This window comes from Lepidochelys kempii, chromosome 13 (assembly GCF_965140285.1).
Source record: "Lepidochelys kempii isolate rLepKem1 chromosome 13, rLepKem1.hap1, whole genome shotgun sequence".
In the NCBI taxonomy this organism is placed as follows: Eukaryota; Metazoa; Chordata; order Testudines; family Cheloniidae; genus Lepidochelys; species Lepidochelys kempii.
In genome coordinates, this window is record NC_136392.1 from 26,058,733 (window position 1) to 26,076,968 (window position 18,236).

Genomic DNA, 18,236 nt, shown 5'->3' on the forward strand with positions numbered 1-18,236 from the left:
GCTGCGTTCTACGTGCTGTAAGGAGGCTACCATGTTCAGAAAGTTCTCTGTTGCCCCCTCTGGTTTGGCAGTGCCACAGTGGGAAGGGAGGTCTGAAGAAAAGGAACAAAGATGAAAAGTTCCAGTTTCTAAGTGACTTCATGTTTAAAATTGGTGCACTTCAGTGCTAACTTACACCACATATTATGGGATTGCCCTGTGATCCGTCTTTTCTGGACTGAGGTAAATAGGGAAATGCCTTTCTCTCCACCCCAGTGGAAATGCAGGCTGGCCATACCATCCTAGGCCTAACCAATCCATCTTGGAACCTCAAATCCTTGGAAAAAAATGTGGGCTGCATAGAGCTCTGATCAGAGCCAAATGTTTAACTCCACCTGGTGGAAGTCCTAAGTGCACCCACCTATCGCAGAACGGTACTCTGACTTGGGGAGCCTGGCGGCAATGGAACCAATAACGGTTTGCCGTAGACACAAGCAAGATAAGTGTATGGATGTAGGGTCCCCATTTCTGGAAGTATCAGAATAATCAATTAAATTGCCCGTCAGCAGGGCTCCGTGTCTGTCACGGAGGTTGCGGAAGTCACGGTTCCGTGACTTTCTCTGACCGACGTGACTTCTGCAGCAGCCAGTGTGGCTGACCCCAGGGCCGCCCAAGCAGCTGGTTCCGGGGCCATGTACACTGGCTGCTGCTTGGACAGCCCTGGGCAGCTGGCCCCAGTGACCCACCCTAGTAGTGGCCAGTGCGGCTGGCCCTGGGGACCACCCTAGCACCCACCCCAGCAGCGGCCTCCCAGCCCTTCCCACAGCAGCAGCCCCCCAGGGCACCTCTCTCAGTAGTGTCCTCCGCATGCCCCCAGGCAGCAGCACCCGCCCCCCCCACCCTGGCCAAGATTTAGTCAGGGGTATAGTATAAGTCATGGATAAGTCAGGGCTGTGAATTTTTGTTTATTGCCCATGACCTGTCCATGACTTTTACTAAAAATATCTGACTAAATCGTAGCCGTACCCATCAGGTAACCTTGTGTTTTGTAAAAAGAACAGGAGTACTTGTGGCACCTTAGAGACTAACAAATTTATTAGAGCATGGGCTTTCGTGGGCTACAGCCCACTTCATCAGATGCATAGAATGGAACATATAGTAAGAAGATATATATATATATATATACACATACAGAGAAGGTGGAAGTTGCCATGCCACAAGTACTCTTGTTTTTTTTGTGGATAGAGACTAACACGGCTGTTACTCTGAAACCTGTCCTTGTGTTTTGTAGTGCTCCCTGAGATCATAGTTCCAATGTATCCCCTCCTTCTCTCCCTTTCCCCCCTCTCCTCTCTGTCCTATCATTCCTCTCCTATCTTCTTTTACTTAGTTATTGGGCTTTTCTTAGGTCTTTTTCTTCCTCTTCCTTTTCCCGAAAAGGAATAATTCTGGAGATTAACATATGATCTTTCTTTACATAGAACTCCAGACTGGGGCTGAATTGCAAAATAACCATTGTTTCGCAATATAGCAAATCTATTTAACCCATCAAAGATTGTTTGTTATATTTTACTCTTTGCCTTTAGTAATGAAGATGCTTGATCTTACCTATCTTGTTTTAAAATCTGATATTGACTCTCTACTCCAGCTTAGATAGCTTTCTTATCTTTGCTATTTTTTGTTATCTTTTGTCATCCGTGTTAAAATAAGCGCTAAAGAATAAAGCACACGCACAAAAGCTGCACTTCCAGATTTCACTGGAGAGTGGTGATCCTATCCATATGACCCTGAAAGTTATTCCTTCCCAGGGTTACATTCATTTTGCAAGTGCTCCCAAAATGCCATGGCCTGAGTGTGAAAAGCTGCTGTTTGTAGAGTAATCACATAGAACTTGCAACAAGTTCTTGGGCCTTTCTCTATATCCGCAAGAAGGGGGAACAGCTCACATCTCTATGCTGTGCTAATCCCTGTTTTGTTACCCCCCCTCCCCACAACACTGTGCTGCTGCGGAAGTGCAAAGAAGTGGCTGCCAGGCAAAGAAAGGGAGCTCTGTAAACAGGAGTAAAGCAAAGGATTGGGAGCACAGAAAAATATGCCAGGCAATAGAGTTAAGCTCCTAGTTAAAGCCTACTCTGCACAGAAGAGCAAAGTGCTGAGTGCACAGATAAGCTTAATGTGGTTTGTTGTTCTGATTGAACAAACAACATTTAAGATGTGCAGTCGGGTAAATCTGCAAGACACTGGATCCCTTTTTCCCCTCCTAATGCAGAAAGGCACAGGTGGGAAGAGTGTTGTTCTGGGAACTGGATATGACCTCTGTTTGTTTATCAGATGCCTGCTCCCCTTTGCATATCATTCACACTCCTTTTGCCTGATGAGCAGCTGCTGTACTCAGTTTTATGCTGATGTAATTCCACTGGGCTAGAACCTCAGCTGGTGCGAATCAGTGGCCAAGTGATTTCAGTGGCGCTACTGGAGTGTAACACAGTTGAATTAGGGCCTTTATCTTTTGGGATGTATCTCTTGCTTTGTGCAGGGAGTGGGGATTAAAACTATGGACCGCATTTTCAAAGGGGGCAAGCGCAGGTGGGAATTTGCACCTCTTGGGCAGACGAGATGATGCTTATACATGCAGCGCTGCATGTGAGTGCAAACCCTGACTTGCACGTGCCCTTCTGGCTATTTGTGCTCTAGGTGAACATGCCCCGCATGGGAAAGCATTAACTCTCCTGCTCCTGTGCTTCATCTGTTAGTGGCTCCACCTGAGACGGCATCCTCTCGCTACGTTGAGTGCTTCATTATGAAAAACCAGATCCCAGAACTGCACAGTCTGCTTAGTCTGATTTTTGGGGTGGAGAACCAAAGCACTAGCTAGAGCAGCCATGGGCCTGAGTCTCGGACCGCATCCTACGGTGGTGTCACTCCATTGACTTCAGTGGAGTTACTCTCATTTATACTGATGTAAGTGAAGGGAGTTGGTGTGTGTCGTTGGAAAAGACCGAGGGTTTTTGTGAGTACACGCACTCAGACTTTAAGGCCAGATTCATCTGCTCTGACCTTCTGTAAAACACAGGTCATGGAATTTCATACAATCACTCCTGTAGTGAAGGGAGCTGTCCCTCCCTTCCCTGTCGGTAAGCCCTCTTGAGCCCAAAAATTTGTACTTGAACTAGAGCATATCTTCAAGAAAGGCATCTGGTCTTGAGTCAAAGATGCCAAGTGATGGAGCATCCATCACATCTCTTGCCTTTCTGTCTTTTGTACTGACTGTGATGGATTTCCCTGAGGTACAACCTGGAACTGGGGTACCGTGGAACCCTCTGGCATACCAGCCTGGGCTCCCTTACTCACTGTGATGCTGTGACAAGCTGCAGACTGCTTCCGGTCCTGCATTTACACAAACCTTTACACGGGCAGGGGCACACCCAGCTGCACTTCTATGAAGGCTTCTCCCCCAGCTCCACAGCCTGGGACCCCAGAGCTGTACTGTCTTGCCCTGGTCAAAAGCCTGACCAGTATAAGTTTATTACCCAGTCTGCCCCTCCCTCAAAGTAGAGAGGACAAAGCACCAGTTTTTGTTCCTGAGCAGATTCCCTTAAGCACTTCAAGCAAATCACACTGTTGTAGATAAAATATAAAACAGATTTATTAACTACAGAAAGATAGATTTTAAGTTATTATAAGTAGTGAATGTACAGATCAAAGCAGATTACCTAAGAAATAAACAAAAACATAATCCAAGCTTTATAAAGTAGATAGGATTTGAATCAAGCAGTGTCTCACCCTGTTAGCTATATAAGCAGATTATAGCTTTTGCATACACAGACAGGAATTCTTCTGTCCCGCCTGGGACTCTTATTCCCCCAGTTCAGTCTTTGTTCCTCAGGTGTTTTCAGGTGTTGGGTTGCAGGGCGAGTAAGGCCAAGTGATGATGTCACTTCCCCCTTTTATATGTTTCTCCAGCTTGCTGGAAAGATCTTTTGCTGAGATATGAGTCAAACAGTCTCCATTTGGCTCTGTGCTATCTCTGAGAGGTTTCCATTGTACACAGTTCCGGGGGGTAATCCTTGTAAGTGTTTGTGTTCTCCTCAATGGGCCATTCACATTGTTTGGCCTTTTTATTGTTGTAACTGAAAGGCTGCTCATGGGTGTTCCCAACCTCACAACATGTTTCAGTGGCACATACAGAGCCAAACGTCATAACTTCCTATGCAATGAGAGCACTTACAATTTAACAGGATGTTAATGTTCAACAGATTGAAACTTTTAAAATGATATCTCACAAGGCATATTTTGTACAAACATAATAATTATACCACCATGGTGACTATGGGGCGCAGAGTATCACATTGACATGGCCTCCATGGCAGTATTATCCGTGCACCTCACAATATTTAATCTATTTAGCTTCACACCACGCCAAGGGGGTAGGGCAGTGCTATTATCTCCATTTTACAGATGTGGGATTGAAGTTCAGAGAAGCTAAGTGACTTGGCCCAGGTCACACAGGAAGTCTGTGGCAGAGCAGGGAATTGAATCCGGGTTTCCCAAGTCCTAGTGCCCTAACCACTGGACCAGCCTTCCTCACCTTGACAATCTGTTCCGATCACCTTCACTGTTTAAAAAAATTGCATTTTCTTCCCAGAACCAAAACCCCACATCCAGACACTTCCAAGCAGAACCAGAGCTGAACATTTCAGGTCATGCCTGTCTCTGCAGTAGTTCTGAGGCATAATTCATTAATATTTGTCAAGCACTTTGAGATCCGCAGATGAAAAGCACTAGAGAAGAGCCAAGTATCCTCATTATAATAATGTTACTGCAGAGGTATCTAACGGGCTCCAGGGCTGAGATGCAGGCCTCATTACTCCATGGAATAGCTTTGTCTAAGTGATATATGCAACAAGCAATCGGTAGGAGGAGTTAAAAACAAAAGGAGCCAGATGTTCCTCTTTCACTGGCATTGCTATAGAGAAGAGGAGACTGGGAAATAAACAGGAAAAGAACCAAGGATGAAAGGAGAGAGAACTCTCTTATGCTGCAAGGAACCTGGGGGAAAGGTCTCTTTTGAAGAATGAGTAAGAAAAGTGCATGCTCCAGAAAACGTGAGAAGGAATACTAAAGGCAATGGGGCAGATTCATCCCTTGGGTCACCCCATGGAAGTCTGCAGAGCTGTAGCAGTGCCTGTCACCCCGTCATGCCATAGAGAGAGATGCAGAGCTGTTTCATAGTGTCCATCACATGGGCATGCTATGGGGGCTGGGCTACAGAACTTCTCAATGTGTTGACACTGGGGCATAGGGGGAGGGACCACAGAGGTTTTTAGTCATAAAGGATGGGATTTTCAAAGGAAACCTAAGGCAGTTAGGCACTCAGATCCCATTGAAATTCAATGGGCTCCTAACTCCCTTAGGCTCTGAACACCACAGCCAAAAATCATAATAAGAGGTGAACTGGTGTTTAACCAAAGTCGGAAGACAATGTTGTTTGCTGGGGTGGCAGGCTGACTGCAATAACTCATTGACTCGGCTGCTTTGGTTTGCTTTGCCTTGCCCTTTTGTTCAGGTCCACAACTATGGGGGAGTTCTGTTAGAAGAAGACTTCAGTAACTACAACGCCCTAGTGGAGAATCCAGTCCACACGGTGTATCAAGGTAAAGTGTCCTGACAGCCCTGCCTCTCCGATGCACAGGCTGCTACATCCTATGGCAAGTGGTAGCATCAATTAGCAACTATAAATCTGAACTGCCCCCCAAACTAGAGGAGAAATGAGTGTGAGGCAGCAAAGCCCGCTGAGCTGTAACCCCCGTCAAACTACAGGCTTGTGTCCGCAGGGTACAGATCCACCTAGGGCATTAAGACTGTCCCAGTCACCTTCCTGCTGCAAACTAGTGACTGTGATGCATCTCGGTAAGTTAAGAATGCTTCCAGCATTTGACATAGGTTCATGTTTTCCTGGACAGAACAAGCCCGTATACTCTGATCTTTGCTTGTGAAATATTAGCAAGCCCTCAGATAGCTTTGGGACTTGTGAAAGCAAGTGATGACATTTTGATGTAACGTCATCACACAGAGCCGCAACTTGACCACGTGTTGATGCCATATCGTATCCTGATGTAAGCCAGGCCATGTCATAGCCCATGAATTTTGTATAGCTTGCAAATGGCCCTTAAAGGTGGTCTGCAAAGGGGAAAAACACAGGGTTATGCCCTTTTGAGCCTCTTTATGGTGGATAGAGAAGGCCTGAAGAATAATATTTTTTCCTGTTTTTCATTTATTGTAAAAATAACAGAACTGTGAAATCTGGTCATTCTGTTTTGCTGGCGGTCTTTCTTGGAGGGGCCACACATCCCTTAACTTCCTCATCCTTTAATTGCAGAGGAAGGGTGTTGAATCTTTAACAAATGACCCTTTCTTCTTTTTCTGCTCATTCGGGCATTTGAGACACAGGTTTCTTAACAAAAACAAACAAAAGGTAAAGGGCCAGATTCTCAGCTAGTATAGATCAGTGTATCTTCATTGGAGTCCATGGGGTTACATTGGTTTGCAGCAACTGGCAACCTGACTCAAAGAGTTTTAAACAAAATGAATACAAATCCCTTCCCTCACACTCAGTTGTCTTTTACTTCCTTGGGTCTGTGAGGGCATAAACCTACAGGTTCAGGAGTCACCCAGAGTGTCTTTCACAACCTCACCCCATAACATAGACAAGATTTGAATGTCTGATATAAGAAACAAGCAGGAAAAAATCCTTCCAGGTCGTCTTTATCCATCAAAAAGGAGAAAAATGTGTCATTATCCTATTGGAATAGGGTGGCTGCTACCCAAGTACTCCCTGGTGGCCAAGTGATCACTCTGTAGCCCCCTGCCTCTCATTCTGCTAGCTCAGTTTCCTTTCTGGAATACCAGCCCCAAGGCTACCTCCCCAGGAACCCACCACCAGAGTTAGCGCCACTCCTCTGTGATTCCTCTCCCCCGGGCACAATCTGCCCCAGTTGCTTCTCCTCTTCCTACCCTCTGACTGGCCTTTAGAGCACAGGTGTAGCTCTGTCCCCTGTCTCAGTTGGGCTCACCTGCTCTGACACAGGGGAGCTGGGCCTGGTCTACTCACAGGGACCAGCTACCCTGGGACACCTGTCTTTTAAGAAATCTTTTTCAAATCTCCTATAATTACCTTCCTACATTTGAAATTATTGTTTTCCTTTCCTTGGATGACAGCTCACAGTAAAGTGTTAAAGATAGAACAGTCCTATAAAACCTTGACAAAGTAGCTTCTAATGTGAGTAACTGTATTCCTCTCCTCTCACCTTGACAGGTCACCTTGTTCTCAGCCCTCCACCTCCACATGCGGGTCCTGCACTGATCACAGCTCTAAATATCCTGGAGGGCTTTAATATCACAAGCCAGGTAACCAGGGAAAATACCCTCCATTGGATAGCAGAGGTAAGACTGGGCTAACCACTTGGCTAAGTTTTCTGTGTTGATGTAAAAAGGCTTTATTTGCCTAAAGATTGTGCAGAGAATTTACATAGGTAACTCCTGCTGGCGTTTATGGGAAAACAGCCTGCTAAGATTTAAATCTGGGCTTTGACGTTGTACCAGACACATGCAGCTACTGAGTCTCTTGATTATCTGAGCCCCTTTTGCTTGAACAAAACTCCTTGCAAAGGAGCAGCTATATTGCCATTTATTTCCTGTATGCAGTCATTGCCACAGCTGAGGACAGTCCTGTCTATTTCCTCATTGTTAGATCAGTGTGACGAGCCACTTAGTTATTGACTTTAACAGAGGACTCTTAGCAGATGGCGGTATAATAGCCTGTGTGCTTCATGTTTGTGACTGGGATTTGGAAGTCAAGAGGAAAGCCTATGCCATTCAATCCTTCCCAGGTTTACAGTGAGCCCAGTGCCTGCTGGATAGGACTTCGGGAGTTTTAGTGAGCACTGTGTTGACCAGGGGTTCTCAAAGTGGGGGTCGGGACCCCTGAGGGGGTCACAAGGTTATTACATGGGGGGTCACAAGCTGTCAGCCTCCATCCCAAACCCTGCTTTGCCTCCAGCATTTATAATAGTGTTAAATATATTAAAAAGTGTTATTAATTTATAAGGGGGGGGTCGCACTCAGAGGCTTGCTATGTGAAAGGGGTCACCAGTACAAAAGTTGGAGAACCACTGGTGTAGATAGATACCCGTACAGGATGGAATTCATCACCTTGCAAAGGGCCCTCCTTACTATTTAAGACCTGTATAAGTCTTGAGCAAGGTCTGAAGCATTTGGCTTTTAAGGCAGGGTGTAAGTGAGATTTGCATCCAGACTCAGTGCCTTGAACTGAGGAGGAAGCAGTAACCAGAGACGTAACAGGTATTTGGAGTAAAATAAGCTGATGTAAATAGACAATATTCAAAGTGCAGCTATAGTCAGAGAAGTAACTCAGTGAACACAACAGTGGGTGATTTTCAAAAACCTTTTTTAAGGCTTTGCAGTTTACCTTTAAAACACAGCTATTCTAATATTGGTGGCAATGCAAAGACTTTGGGGGCCTGATTTTTAAAGGGGCCTTAATTTGTTCCAGTGGTACCAACTCTGGCAATTTTATTGTGAGTCTAGCAATATTTGGTGTGGGTTTATTTTTCCTTAGAGCCCAGGTTCTGAAGTCATGTGATCATTTGAGAACCTCAGCTGTCATTTTTTAAAAATAAATTCTAGCCCTCATACTTGTGGAGAAAAGCCTGAAAATGTGACCCGAGTGCACCCCAAGACCACCAAACCCAGAGCACAAATAAAAAGAACCAATGTTTATTATTTTTAAAATGTCATGGTTTTTAAGCCAATCTCCTGATTTTGGGGGCTTGAGTCATGTTTTTTGAGTGCTTGGGGTTGCCAATATTGTTGGTCTCCCTTTTTATGACTGCAGTTTGCCCCTGCAAATAATTGCAGTTTCGTATGCAGCCACACAGACACCTAACTACCTGATCTGTGAGCACAGATGTCTACAACACACCTGTTGGTATTGGGGCCTTAAAGCAAATTGCAGAGTTGCTAAGCTGTTGGCTGAGGTTCTGTGCTGCACCCACTGGAAATGCAGCACAGAAGGTGCAGGCCAGGTGCAGCAGAAGGAAAAGTTCCTTTAAGTAAGGCTTGCCAGCTGGGCCTTAGCTGTCCTGTGTCCTGCCTGTTCTGGGGGAGCTGGGGGAATTCATTTCTGGGCGCCTAAGGGGCTTTTACAACCCTTGCCCTTGGCTGCTAGCTCGCACAAAGGAAAATCCCTCCCATAGTGTCTTGACTAGTGGAAAGCAGCAGTTTTCCAACTGTGAACTTTTTGTATTGTACATCAGAAGATAAATTATGACTCATAAAGAGGAATTGTTTAGGCACCACACATGACAAAACATAATAGACATTTTGGCTATAAATCTAAAGGATTAAGCAGTGACTTGAACCTAGAATGAAAGCAACACCAACTTGAAACTGAAATCTCCCAATAAATTGTCTTAGTCCCCTGCCCATTTGACTGAAAAGCACGTTTGTTCTTGTAACTCTGCCTTTGGCAATGGATCATAAAGCTGTCATGATCCTAAGAAGCTGTCAATCAACCTGAGTCAAATCACAACAGTTGTGGAAGGGTGTCACGGAGTCCCTGGGCAATGCTCTGGAACTGCTCCCTACGAAGCCAGTCAGGACCCTGGTGAAGTCTCCTCTTTGTGGACAGACTGTCTTCAGGGCAAAAAGCTCACACGGCTTCCACCTTCCTGGGTCTGACCTCGGAGCATTTAGCATCTTCTTCCCCTCCGTGCGCTTCCCACAGCGAGTCCGCCCAGGCCGGGTCCTGGGGAAGCCAGAGGGTCCTGCACCCCAACTTCTCAGTCAGATGTGACTCTCAGCCAGCCAGTAAAACAGAGGTTTATTAGATGACAGGAACATGGTCTAAAACAGAGCTTGTAGGTACAGAGAACAGGACCTCTCAGCCGGGTCCATTTTGGGGGGCAGTGAGCCAGACAACCACGTCTGCACTTCACTCCACGTCCCCAGCCAGCCCAAACTGAAGCTCTCTCCAGCCCCTCCTCACCTTTGTCCCTTTCCCGGGCCAGGAGGTCACCTGATCTCTTTGTCTCCAACCTTCAGTTGGCACCTTTGCAGAGGAGGGGCCCAGGCCATCAGTTGCCAGGAAGACAGGGCGTCGGCCATTCTCTCTGCAGACCCCTGCACACACCTGCCCTCTAGGGCCCTGCAACAGTCACACACCCTTATCCCACCACTTAGATACTTAAGAACTCCATATGGGAAACTGAGGCACCCCCACAGTATTCAGAGAAAACATTAAGAACATTCCCCCTTCATCACAAAGGGAACAAAATGTGCATGTACACTAGCTGTGGGCTAACACTTCTCCCTCCTTTCTGTAGTTAATTGAAACCAGCTTATCAATCTAAACTGCATTTTAAAACGTGGGTGGATAAGTTGGCTCTTGGTGGCACATCTTCTTTGCCCATGTGTGAAAGCTTGGCCTACCTGGCAAGCTTCTGTATTCGTGAAGATGTCCTGTCTCTGGGGCGGTGGGTATAAGAGGCACCTGGGCCATAAAACCGTGCCCGCGCTTTGCCCCGAGGCCCCGCTTCAAGTCGTCCTCTTCCTCTATGGCACTGCCTGCATTGCTCCTCTTCCCCAAAGGACTGTCCCCCACCCAGCACTTGCACCTCTCCGCCCCCTGCCCACCAAAGAGCAGTAGTTGGGGGGACCTTGGGGGTGGGGCAGAGAGGTGCGAGCGGTGGGTGGGGGGCACTTGGGGGAGGGGGTGGAGAGGCACGGGCAGGGGGACTTTGGGGGAGAGGGCTGAGTGGGAGTGGGGCCTGGGGTGGCATGGGGGTGGAGCGTGGGCAGAGCCTCGGAGGAGGAGGCCAAGCTGGGGGAGGGCCTCAGGGCAGAGCGGGGGGGGGGGGGGGTCATGGTCCAGGCATCAGTGGGCCCCCCCCCACACTTCTAGGGAGCTTCCGGTGCTCATGCCCAGGCTCCCCAAATGCAGGAGTCACGCACCGCCCATGCATGTCTCCATTGTCCTTTTAAAATGCTGGCCCTTTAAATGTTCTGGGGTTAAAATTTTCCATTCAAGCCACGTGGGTGATATATAATTAGAAATAGTGGTAGCAAAAAAAGAAAAGAATTCCTGTTTTGTGGCAATGGGATGCTGGTGGAACTGTGCATTAAGAACATGTGCTGCTCCTGCAGCAGGAGTCTCACGGGAATCCGGCATGATATTTGGTGTTGTGATGAGTGCACCACGAAGTGGTGATTACCAGCTGGAAGATAGAGGGAAGGTAACAGATCTAATGATTGTGTTTCTTACACGGGAGTGTGCTAGCACGAGTCAGATGACCAGATAGTGCGTACGTACATTTCACCTTGGCCATCAACTGTACAAATGTTGTTGGGTATACCCCACTTTCATGTAATGCTGCCTGCAATGTAAAGCTCGTGTCCCTTGGTTGTCTTGTCTGTACGCTTTACTTCTGCGCATTGAGGGGTAGCAAGAAATCTTGGCTTCATACACCTGGCCTGTGGAAAGGCAGTCTTCGTCAGCTAGATCTGCCTTTGAGGCAACAACACTTTATAATACCCGTGGAAGCTTGCTGCTCAAGATGGTGGTTACTGTAGGGAGTTGGGGCAAAATGGAAGCTGGATCCGACATGCCAGAAGAGTAAGTGCCACTCTCCATCTGGAGAAGGTGAGACTTCCAGGGCCACCTAAATGTTTCTCTTTGTTTCTTTCTTTGTGTTCAATTTAGACATTAAAAATAGCACTGGACCTAGCTAACAGCTTGGGAGACCCAGTCTGTGACGCATCCGTCTACCATAGTGTAGAAGACATGGTCAGGTACGTCTGAGTCTGAGGAATGCTTTGGTGAATAAATGAATATGAATCATTGTAATAATCCTGTTGTACAATTCAATCTGGTCCTTGTTCTGTGTGTCTTTTTATGTTCCACTGATGAAAGGCTGTGCTGTATTCAGGGGTGACCAATGTATCCACTTATTTCACAGCCCGTATTCACTGGAGCAAAAACAAATTTGGGCGTTGCAATGTGGTTTCCTAATTTAGATTCTTTCTGTAACAGGCTAAACCCTGATGTTTATGATCCATTTTTAATTCTCTAAAATCCCTTCTCTGAGGCTCAGGCGGAGGCACCTAGCTCCTATCTGAGCCCATTCAGTGCCAATCAGAAGTTGTACGCAAAGGACACTGTCTGTGATCCCTCCCTCCCTCAACTCCCAGAATGGCACTTCCTGTCTCCCTAATGCTGTCTGCCAAATCTGGGATTGAAACATTCTCTCTCCTATCTCAAAGCAGGTTTTAGCCATGATCAATGCAATGGTGCTGGATGCAGTTCATCTACGACTACACTTGCAGCTGCACCATGTTCAGTGCTGGTTCAGCGGCAGCCATTGCTGACCCCTATGGTCAACAATGGGTAATTTTGCTAGTGTAGACAAGGCCTTTCTGTATAACAAGAACACAGTGAAGTAAGGTCTTATTTACACATCAGACGAATCATGCTAAGGTCTGATTCCTGTTGGAGAGACATGCTACAGCTCTTCCATGAATAGGTCAAAGCACAGTGACACCATTAGGAGCTGTGCCTAAACCATGTTGTGTGTGGACATAGTTTGATCAGGAACAAACTATGCTATAACCTACTTACAAACTCATTAAAATATGGCCTAAGGGCCCAATCCCACTGCAAAGATAACTGTAACCAGGATGCAATGCTTTCGACTGGCCCCTATCAATCAAAGCCTTTCCCATTCTGCTGTAAAAGAAAGCCTGTATGCTGTACAAAGCCCTTCCTGGGGTTTGGCTTTATTAACAAAGAAATTAACAATAATACCACATAAAATTAGCTCAAACCTTCTTCCCAGACCTGACTGCTCCTAGCGTTCCTCCCTCAAGGCTGCTCAGCACACACCCTAGATCAGAGGTGGGCAAACTATGGCCCGTGGGCCACATCGGCCCGCGGGACTGTCCTGCCTGGCCCCTGAGCTTCTGGCCTGGGAGGCTAGCCCCCGGCCCCTCCCCTGCTGTCTTCCCCCCCCCCCCCCCAGCAGCCACGCCGCCGTGTGGGCTGTGCTCTGGGCGGCGGGGCTGCGCGCTCATGCAGGGCCGAGCGGTAGCATGTCTGACTCTGGCATGGCTCCCAGACATGCTGCTCTGAGCGGCATGGTAAGGGGGCCGGGGCCGGGGGGTTGGATAAGGGGCAGGGAGTCCTGGGGGCCAGTCAGGGAGCAGAGGGCGGTTGAATAGAGGGTGGGGTCCTGGGGGGGCGCTTAGGGGCAGGGGGTCCCAGGATGGGGCGGTCAGGGGATGGGGAATAGAGGGCGGTTGGATAGGGCAGAGGTTTGGGGGGGGCAGTCAGGGGACGGGGAGTGGGGGGGTTATACAGGGGGTGGAGTCCCGGGGGGCGGTTAGGGGCAGGGGTCCTGGGAGGGGGCGGTGAGGGGACAAGGAGTGGGGAGGGGTTGGATGGGTGGAGTGTTCTGAGGGGTGTGGGAAGTGGGAGGGGGCGGATAGGAGACGGGGGGCCAGGCCGTTTGGGGATGCACAGCCTTCCCTACCCGGCCCTCCATACAATTTCGCACCCCAATGTGGCCCTCGGGCCAAAAAGTTTGCCCACCCCTTCCCTAGATTCTCTTTCTTCAGAGGCCCTCCCACCTCATTTATAGCCAGGTGGGGTCATGAGCACAGTAATGTGTACCTCACTGAGTTAGTAGAAAATAAATTAACCTGTAGCAGAATCAACACCTGCTAAGAAGGTGGGGTGTTCCCAGCTGGCAGGGGTTGCCGGATACATTTGATTACAAAAATCATAGTAGGGTAGCACAGCACCTTTTTTTTACAACACAACTATGTGTCAGCTGCTTTTGTGTATCCATTCTTAGGGTGTCCCGACAAAGACCCGCGGGAGTCGTCACCTTCCTTCCTTTTGACAGCCTCACATGACTATTATTTATATTGTGGTAGCACCCAGGAACCCTAATCATGGACCAGGACCCCATGGTAAAGTCATAATGATGCTCCATCCTTCTCGCCCGCCACGCGTCCACTGAACCTCACTGAACTCTGGGAAACAGGGCGGGTGCTTCAGCCTACCGTCCGGCGAACGAATGGTCCGGAGCAATGACCACAGAGTTGCCTCCCCGATGTGGTGGCTGAGACGTCTCATTTCCTTCCATTTGATACGCCAGAGGAGCCTGCTTTTCACAGTGAAATTGAATAACCTCCATTCCTTCCAGGCACATCCAAGGGGCCTGTGATGAGTACTGCCCAATGGATTTATATGTTAGATGGGCCCTAAAGAGAAGATGCTCTGCTTTCTAAGCTCACTGCTTTTTCACCCCCATATCCTCTCTTGTCATTGCAGTAAATCAAAGGCAGGTTTCCTGCGTCAGCTGATTAATGACTCCCAGTCCTTCCCTTCTGGTATCAATATTCCACACTTCTCCATGGAGAGTGGCCCCCCTGCTAGCCAGGTCCTTGTTATGGGACCCGATGACTACATTGTTGCAGTTGTAAGGTAAAGGATTTAGTTTTTCAGCCCGGGTGGGTTTAGAGATGGGAGAGCAGAGAAAAGAAAGTTCATTCAGTGTAGTGATGAGAGGAATGACTCTAGAGATTGGTCATGACAGACCTATCCCCATCACCTAATGCTCACTGGTTCAGCCTAGATCCTTGGTGATTGCAAGTCATTGCCATCTATGGCTGTTCAATGGCCTATCTGAAATAACTTGGTGGTCTTAGTCTAGTTCCTAATGGAGAGGTGTTCATATCACAGATTTCCACCTCTACCTGCCATCCTTAGCAGAGCGTCCCAAGATGACGGGAGCATGAAGCCTGAAATAGCTTCTCACTTAGAGGTGACAGCTCCAGGCCTGTTGACAGGGCTGTGGAAGAATCTTGCACTGCTGCTACCCATGCTGTACCTGTTCTATAGACACACAGAGACCTTCATTGTTTGGGGTTATCAGGCTGGCACCTTTCACCATCCTTAAAAAAACCTATGGAAGATTCCCCACCAAGGTTGAAGGGGGAATCTGGGGTAGTGCTCTGACAGTACCGAGTCTTGGAGTGTTATATGAATTATTGGAAGGTTTTTCAGAGGGTTTCTTTGTCTTCCTTTTCAGTTCCCTCAATCGTCCATTTGGAAGTGGAATAATAACACCCTCTGGAATCCTTCTAAACAGTCAGATGTTGGACTTTTCCTGGCTGAATAGTACATTGAACTACTCCTCTCCTGGCCTGGTAATGAATTCCATGAATTTGAACTCTTTTGATTTTGACTATTTTTATTCTCAAATAACTTCCACACAAAAAAAAAGAGGCTATTTATACAGGCTGAGCTCTCTAGCTTTCTCTTCACTTTCCATGCTATCCAGCAGAGAAATAGAATATAGACTACAGGAGGAGGTTACCTGTATGTGTGATCTTGCTATATGAAATATCATAGTATTGCAAGGAAACCATATAGAGTCTAGCATGACTGCCATGTAGAAAGCACACTTCCCCCAGGCTGATCGCACATTATATTGATTGGAATTAAGGATTATATTTGAAAATTATTGCTCTCCAGCTTGAAAAAGTGATAAACAATGGAAACCACATCCTAAGGTCTCAGACAGAGAACAGCATTGACCACTGCTGGTCACTTCCTGTGCTAAACTGTTGGGTGGTTTTGCTATGCACTGTTAAACAGTTGCCACTTTCCACCCCAGAGGTGGCTGTATTTTAGCAGTGGGTAAAATGACTTCTGTGTATAGTTTGTAAAGGGCTTTGAGTGCCTTGGAATGAAAGGTACTAGATAAATGTAAACTAGTAAACTAGATCACTTGATGATTACCTGTTCTGTTCATTCGCTCTGGGGCACCTGGCATTGGCTGCTCTCAGAAGCCAGGGTACTAGGCTAGATGGACCTTTGGTCTGACCCAGTATGGCAATTCTTATGTTCTTATAGCAGTGAGAATGGCATCATAATCAAGCCAATAGTATTAGGGTTACTGACTCAGAAATGAAAAGAGAAACAAGTTAACAAGCAATTTGGGCTATGGAAAATCTTTGTTCTGATCTGTTTACTAGTTTTGGGGGGTATTTTATTTTATTCACCAACAGAGGAATCTCATTCAGCCTGGAAAAAGACCCCTTTCCTTTTTACTGCCCACTATTGTTCGACCATCAGAAGGGATGTGTGGGACTTATCTTTGTCTGGGAGCTAACAATGGCGACAAAGCCTTGAGCAGCATTACGCAGGTCAGTTTTGAGTACTGCATCTGAGCATATTCTGAACCACCTGCAATGGGGACGGCCCAAGCTATGTTCCAGTGTTTCTTCATGTTGGCATTTGCATTCTCTGCCCCATGGGCAGCGGGTGGACCACCCCTTCGGGGAGGCTAGCCCCACAACCCTACCCCTTCCGCATGAGCCCCCACGGCCAGAGCCCTGAGCCCCTACGCCTCTCCCTTCCCCCAGCCATAGCCAGACGGAACCCCGAGCCGCCCTCCCAACCCCCGCCTCCAGAGGAGCCCGGGGCCGGCTCCAGCCTGCCAACTGATCCAAGCCCCAGCCGGAGCAGTCCCAGCCATGCCAGCCAGGCTGGGGCCAGAGCAGCTCCAGTTCAGTGTCCCACAGCTGCATGCTCTGCCCTGAGGGTTTCCTACTCCAACATGTTGGTTACCAGAACAAACATGAAATACACAATTCCTGGTTTTGAAGAGGTTAGAATATTGTCCTAATGTGCATTTAGTTCTGCTTCAAGGTAACAGCCCATGGAGACTGAAGTCCTCTGGTAAAACACAGGCGGTGGTGTGATGTGGCAGATGAGTTTCACTTGAAACGATACTCCCGGTTGAGTTATCTTCAGGGCATGAATGTAGGACCTGTGGGTCTAAAAGCATGAGCTCTACTAGTTGAGCTAAAGGAGCATGTCTAATAGTCCAGTGGAAGCTGTTGGCTCATATATGGTCAGGCCACACTGTGTGAGCATAGGTTAAGCTTCCTCTTCCCCCACCTGCTGTCCCAAAGCACCTCGCATCTGATCTAGAGGGAGAGTCACCAGGGTAGAAAAGAGAGCTCTGTTTCCCCCATTCAATCTTTGTACTTTCTGCTGAGGCTACCAAGAAAAATGTTAACTGTTGTCAATGAGCAACAACTTTCTGTTGCTACTAGTCAGTCTGGATCCAAACTGGTGATCTAGAAGTGGTCAGATCAGTCCTCTGAGCCATGCAGTCCTGGTTAATTGGTAAACTAAAGCTACATTTGCTGTGGTTTGTCCATTCTTTTCACTAAGGGCTTGTCTACATGGCTAGTTAGGGTGTGAATGTACAGCACTATGGAGCTTTTCGTGCACGGTACCAAGGTCCATAAGGCTAGTTAGTTCACGACAGGCTAGTGTGGTGTACATCCACAACCTGGCTTGCTGCGCGCTAACTAGCTGTGTAGACAAGCCCTGGAACAAAGTTGTGTGCCTTCTCTGATGACGGCTCTCAGAAATATGGGAAGACAGAATCTTAGCAACCTCCATAAAGGTTTTATGACCTTCTATGACCTATTTAAAGATCATATTCTTAAAGAATTGTAGAAAATAGAACTGTTGTGTTGTGAGAACTGCAGGAGGATGGGAATGGAATTTTGGTTCTTATCCCCAACAGAAGTTCAGTTTAGCACATTCCTTCAAGAAATCCTTCCTATTGTGAGTTCTGCAAATAGCTCTTCCTAATTTATCACTTGTAATGAGACGGAGCACTTGCTGATGGCATGACTGTATATAGAACAGCACTGGATTATTAAAAGGCAAGGCAGAACTCAACTTTACTCTGAGGGACTTTACCTCATCGAAGGCATTAGTCAGAGGAAGATTAAAGCCACCCACTTGCCTCCTAATGTTCTGTCAGAAGGGTTCACTTTTTGGTCATAAAAAGACCTTTTCAGAGATTTTCCTGGAGTTTCAGCCTCATGACTCCTGCTTATTTAATGGGAACTATTTGCAAAACCTCATGCAATTCTAGAAATATATCCCTTAGGGACTAATTTTTTTAAAAAAAGGCCTCCAAAAATTTGCCTGCAGTATCTTCAGGTGCACCTATTTACATATATAAAAACATGCATTTTGTTCATGCAAAGTGGGTAATTGTGCAAAAAAAGTCTGTTTGCCTGTGTACATTGGTACATTTGAAAATGTTGGGGTTGCAAATTAGGAAGCTGCTTTGGATGCTTATTCC

At 47.2% G+C, this 18,236-nt stretch overlaps 1 protein-coding gene across 4 annotated transcripts in view; it reads left to right on the forward strand.

The window, feature by feature from the left end:
* Positions 1-18,236, forward strand: part of GGT7 (gamma-glutamyltransferase 7) — a 49,884-nt gene that overhangs the window by 23,779 nt on the left and 7,869 nt on the right. For all 4 annotated transcript variants that reach the window (XM_073309852.2, XM_073309854.2, XM_073309853.2 and 1 more), the window contains exons 8-13: positions 5,546-5,633; positions 7,295-7,422; positions 11,759-11,847; positions 14,390-14,542; positions 15,150-15,267; positions 16,132-16,269. In XM_073309852.2, the coding sequence (XP_073165953.2) occupies positions 5,546-5,633; positions 7,295-7,422; positions 11,759-11,847; positions 14,390-14,542; positions 15,150-15,267; positions 16,132-16,269 (714 nt within the window). The remainder of the gene's footprint in view (positions 1-5,545; positions 5,634-7,294; positions 7,423-11,758; positions 11,848-14,389; positions 14,543-15,149; positions 15,268-16,131; positions 16,270-18,236) is intronic.